This window comes from Ziziphus jujuba, chromosome 1, assembly GCF_031755915.1.
Source record: "Ziziphus jujuba cultivar Dongzao chromosome 1, ASM3175591v1".
NCBI classification, from domain to species: Eukaryota; Viridiplantae; Streptophyta; class Magnoliopsida; order Rosales; family Rhamnaceae; genus Ziziphus; species Ziziphus jujuba.
The window spans coordinates 44,363,902-44,369,901 of NC_083379.1; the positions used below are offsets into that span (position 1 = coordinate 44,363,902).

The following is a 6,000-nucleotide window of genomic DNA, read 5'->3' on the forward strand; positions in this document are numbered from 1 at the left end:
ATACAACTACAGGGACTTATTCCCAAATCTAGTACTAAACATTATATCTATACAACAAACTAATATAAACATGATTACACGAGCTCTACTATTGAAGGTGGTAGTTTAGTAGAAAAAACCACTCAGCTTTCATATCTGTGAGTTTAGAAATTGAAATTTGAGTTTTGATAAGTCTCGTTATTGCCTCGAACAATTCCCACACTGCAATATCGTATGGCACAAGACTATGACCTGATACCTATGATACTATCACGAGATATTTTTTTTTATCAATGTTTTAAAACCTTATATGTAAGCGAGCAGGATATGCATTTGCTTATTGAGCAAAAAAAAAAAAAAAGATATGCATTTATTTTTTGTCAATCCCCTTTTTGTTTTTTCTGATGAGGTTCGAACCTAATCCATAGGTTGGAATGTTGGTGCCTCTAATCATCAGGACTATCACACGACCTCCAACTGTATCCCTTAAATAACAGGCTCCAAAAGCAAAAAATAATAAATCTCCGAAAGCAAAGAAATTATTCGATAAAATGGAATTATCTCATCAGTCATAGACCTAAGTATTTGATAAATTAGTATAATATAATTAAACGAGCCTACGTTGTTTAATGTGGTAGGCCCAACCTACGAAATAATTTCTCCCAAAAGCAATCAAATGTCTACCAACTACATAAGCACAAAATACAACATTTTGTACCAAATATTTTCCCAGAGCTACCAAGCTAAACCAGAAGAGTGAGAACGCAAAGCTTTCTCAGAGCTACTAATTAACCTTCTGCACATAATAAACTTCAATCAAAGACATGGACAAATATATCGAAACCATATAAATAATTAGTTGTTTTCTATTAGATGATGTCGCGTGCATTTTATCTTGCTTAGTAGAGAATTTCTATATATATAATTTGCTTACCCTTTCGCAAACACTTTAGAGGTCTAAATCAACAACCATAGTACTGCTTCTTCAAAAAATTCTGAAATGTGTACTTAAATAATTATATTTTTGGTTTTAATTTATATCCTTGAAATCATAACTAATTAAATTAATAAATATTGATATGTATATATATATACACACACACACGAGAAATATGCATGTATTATGTACTTAATATTGCTGGGATAAGAAGTCAATATATTAGTTTTTAGGAATACAAATCCTCTAAACTTTATCCCTAATTCTATTCTATTAATAAAAAAATAAATATTTCATTTAAAATATCAACTAATATATTTTTATATTTTATTTTTTTCACACTTTTACGTCTGTAATTTTTATTCTCAGTTAATTTATATTAACGGCTCAAACTTTTAATGTAAACGCAAAACACCAATCGAATTCAGCTCATTAAAATTAAAAAAAAAACCACATGAATCATATGCAAAACATCAAGGGTCACACCTAATTAAAATTTTAAAAGATACCATGTGAATACAAAATATCAATCGGTCCACCCCATTCAAATTTTTAAAAAAATCACGTGAATGAAAAACGCCCAATCGGCCCTCCTCATTAAAATTTAAAAAAAACCTGGACCACTCTTCTTCTTTTTATATTTTTTAAAATTTATTGTGCAATATCCTTGCCATTCTTTTCTCTTACAACCCATAACTTTTATATTTCTTTTAATTATTATTATTTTTTTACTGTACGACGCTGCACCATTAAAGCTTTTTTGTCCGTTCTTATTTATATGTACGGCACTGCACCAACTTCTTTCTCTATTTTTATTTCTACTGTACGGCACTACAGCAACCATGAAAGCATCTTTGTCATCTTGTGGCGAGTATGACCGATCTATTCACTAGAGCATCCATTCGTACATCCTTACATAGGAAAATAAATAAATAAATAAATGATCAGTAAACAGATGGCGTTAGGCTATTATATAAGAAAGCATATTGGCAATTGAATCAAAGTATCACATTCTCCTCCAAACAATTACCAACACAATAGTTCAATAAAGGGGAATGTCACCATTAATCCTCTTAAGCTTCTTTTGTGTCATACTTGTGGCAACATCCCAAGGGTCAGATGTTGTCCACCGAATTCAGCCTCTCCAAATTCACCCCCTCCGACTACAATCCGACTCGGCGTGCCTGAGTTGGCGAGTCGCTGTGGAAGCCCACAATATCATTGACTGGACCGTAGCTCCGGAGGGATGTGAAGGCTATATTGGAAATTACATGCTTGGCGGCCAGTACCGGAAAGACTCAAAAGTTGTCGCTGATGAAGCTTATGAGTATGCTAAGAGTCTCAAAATCAGAGATATTGGCAAGGACGTGTGGGTTTTTGACGTCGATGAGACTGTACTTTCCCACGTACCCTTTTATGCTCTGCATGGATTTGGGTACGTACACAATATATATATATATATATATGTTTTCATTAATTTTGCATTATTAATTTTATGAACTTGACAATAATTAACCAAAAAGTGGTTCAGATTTTGTGTTAGCCGTATAAGTAAATGGTGCAATATTACATACTAAAATTGCTCTTTTCTTACACAAATGTTTGACATTCTTGGAATTCTTTAGGAGTAATTAAAAAGGAAAAAAAAAATGCTTGAGAATAGTAATTCTTTATCCGTACAAGTAAATTAATATTGATTTACCCAAAAAAAAAAAGTAAATTAATATTGCTTTTACTATTTAGAAGATATATATTGTTCGTAGTAATGCACCTCTTTCTGTATTGAAGATAATGGCAAATTAATTAATAACTTAAAAACTGATACAATTAATACCTGCCTCATGCGATGCTTATATAAATGAGCCACATAATTTAGTACGTAGTCCAAAATAATAAGTTTTTGCCTTTAGCATTCTATTAAATCTAACAGCTAAGTAATCTATCATTTTATATTTCCTAATATTTGTGTTTAAAAAAAACAAAACAAAAAAAGGAAAAAAAAAATTATTAATATGGTGGGCGTGCCCCCGTCTATTTTATATTTTGATCGAATGCTATAATTCAAATGATCAAAAAAAAAAAAAAAAAGAAGAAGAAGAAAAAAACAATGCGATAATTCAAATTGTATATATAAATTGATTTGCAGGGCGGAGCCCGTGAATTACATTGAGTTCTTTGAATGGTTGGCCAAAGGCAAAGCCCCAGCGTTGCCGGAGAGTCTAAAGCTTTATAATAAGTTACTGAGTCTCGGGATCAAGGTTGCCTTCCTTACAGGGAGAGGAGAAGAGTTAAGAAATATCACAGCAACCAATCTTAAAAATGCCGGATATCATACTTGGGAGAAACTCTTACTCAGGTAAAACCAAACAAGCCCTAGTTTTCTCTTTTAATATTAGTTATTTTTTCCCCTCTGTATACATCTTTATTGAAATAATTTTACTAAAGTTGACACCATTTACCGGCTTTCCCATTAAATTGTCCAAAGAGGACATAATTAATTAAGTAAAACTAATTTATGATCTATGAAAAAAAATCTAATATGTTTTATTTATTGTATATAATTCTTAACTAATTAATGTAAAGAATAAATGTCTATACTCTCTCCATATAAATATATTTCATATATAATTAATAATCTAAGGGAAAATTTATAAACATAAAAAAAAAGATCAAAATATTAAATTGAACATAATTTCAAATAGTTAAAAATTTTATGTACTTATTTTTTCCCTTGCAAATTTATAATTAATTCAGTTTCTAAAAAATTTAAACTAACAAAACAAACATTTGAAATAAATTGAATTAAACAAATTATATAAAAATAAGAAGAAAAAAAATCAAAAATTAAAAACTAATATGTTACCAAACCACACCTTAAATGTCTGTTTTGGTGTCCAAAACGAACATTGATAATCTATATACATTGCAGGGGGCCGGGTTCTGAAAACACAACAGCAGTTGTATATAAATCGGCTGAAAGAAGAAAGTTAGAAGAAGAAGGATATCGAATTGTTGGAAATTCTGGGGATCAATGGAGCGATATCACAGGGACCAATGTCGGCGAGAGGACATTCAAACTTCCTAATCCAATGTACTACGTTAAGTGAATTTTAATTTACAATTTGGCAAAAATAAAAATATCTAAGTTATATTGCTAGCTATAAGCACTTGATTGTTCAATTCAATAATTCAATATTAAGATTTCTTAGTGATGCTTATGATACACTAGGAATATTTTAATATTGGTGTTCGTTTGTAGTATGGACTATATGTTATGTTAACTATATGTTATTTTGATTTCTCTCTGTCTTTGGATATAAATTTTACCCATTTAGCGGGAGGCCATATGGGACTGTATAAGACTTGGGATAGGTTATCTATACTTACAACTCATAACCACGAATAAAAATTTTGTTTCCTCTTTCCATGTAGAGTGGAAAAAAAATAAAAAAGAAGCAAACACTTTTCCTATTGACTATGGTCCAATCGCTCTTCCATGCATAAAATCCGATCGAATCTCTCTTTTTTTTTTTAAATGTATATATATATATATATATATATATTCTCAAGAAAATTCGAATATTAAAGATCTGTTTGGATCCACATGCTATATGGACTGGACTAGATTATCATAAAGTTTAATCCAATCTCATATTCACTGTTTGTTGAAAAAAAATTTCTCATTAGACTGGGTTATCCCTATTTTTTTTATTCATTTGGATTAATTATTCCATTGAAAAGTACGATAAACAACATACCGGTGTTGACCAGACTTTGACCGATTATGTTGACAACCTTCTAAATAACTCCAAACTAAATAAACGTGTGACACCTATGAACTGTCATGGAGTATTCATTGTTAATTTCTCAATCAATTGAAAAAGAAAAAAAAATTCTATAGATATTAAAAGCTTACAGGTGAGCGAGCAGATATGCATTTTAATTTTTTGGTCCCAGCTTCCAACTATATATCTCCTAGAAATTAGAGGCTCCAAAAGCAACCAAATGCATACCAACTTCACAAGCACAAGGTGCAGTATTATTTACCAATTACTATTTTACGAGAGCTACTAATTAACCTTTTGTACACAATAAACGTCAATCAAAACTGCTCACCCTTCAATGTGTTGGACTCTCCTTAAGGTTGAGCCAAGGAAAGAGATAGCCATATATCGAAAACATATAAAATTTGCTTGCCCTTTTACTAACAGTACTCGCCGTCAGAGGTCTAGATCATCAAAATACACCGCTGTTTCAATAAACTTTTGAAATGTGTGCAAGCTTAAATTATTATATTTTTTTGTTTTAATGTATATAGTGGAATACAGAGGCTAGATGTTTTCAATTTTTTAAATTAAAAATAAATAAATTCAATTATTTAAAATTTTTAAATTTAATAAGTGAAAAAAATTTATATCATATCCAAAAGTTTTAAATGTTTAAATCTATTTATCTTTAATTTAAAAATTTTAAGTTAAAAATATTCTCAATAAAACCTTGTATCTTGAAATCATAAATTAAGTAAATTAATAAAAATTGACATACGATATATATATTATATCTCATATATATTATCGGAGCTCGTAGAAAGTAGTAAATTAATGGGTATTTTTGATGTACTTCAAACCCACCAAGTTTGACCAATCAAGACAGTGGTCACGAGGCGATAAAAAGAGAGAGTTAAATTATCTTTTTCTTTTTTCTTTTTTTTTTTCTTTTTTCAAAAGCTTAACCCGGTAAGAAGTACGTTATTATTATTTTTTTTTTATATTTTACTTTAGTACCACTTTTATTTGTAAATTGACATCTTTTGAAGTTATTTCAATTGCTTATATGTATTTTTTATTTTTGAATAAAATTATTGAGTTTTGAATTAAAATTTCAAAAATTTTTGGCTTTGGTACAAGTTGAAAAACTATATCTCCACAAATTTGAAATATTTTTGTTTGAACATAAAGTAGTTCTGGTTTTGTATTTGGTTGTATAAGTAAATAATGTTATATTACAAACTAAAATAACTCTTTTCTTACAGAAATGTTTATATTCTTGGAATTCTTTTAGAGGGAAAAAAAAAATGCTTAAGA

The 6,000-nt window shown here is 29.5% G+C and overlaps 1 protein-coding gene across 1 annotated transcript; it reads left to right on the top strand.

Annotated features, from left to right (window-relative positions):
* The first annotated feature begins 1,901 nt into the window (after positions 1–1,901).
* On the top strand, positions 1,902–4,215 carry LOC107435048 (acid phosphatase 1). Its single transcript, XM_048466579.2, has 3 exons — positions 1,902–2,351; positions 3,063–3,272; positions 3,846–4,215. The coding sequence occupies exons 1-3, from the start codon at positions 1,972–1,974 to the stop codon at positions 4,021–4,023; spliced, it is 768 nt and encodes a 255-aa protein (XP_048322536.1). The 5' UTR covers positions 1,902–1,971; the 3' UTR covers positions 4,024–4,215.
* The last annotated feature ends 1,785 nt before the right edge of the window (positions 4,216–6,000 follow it).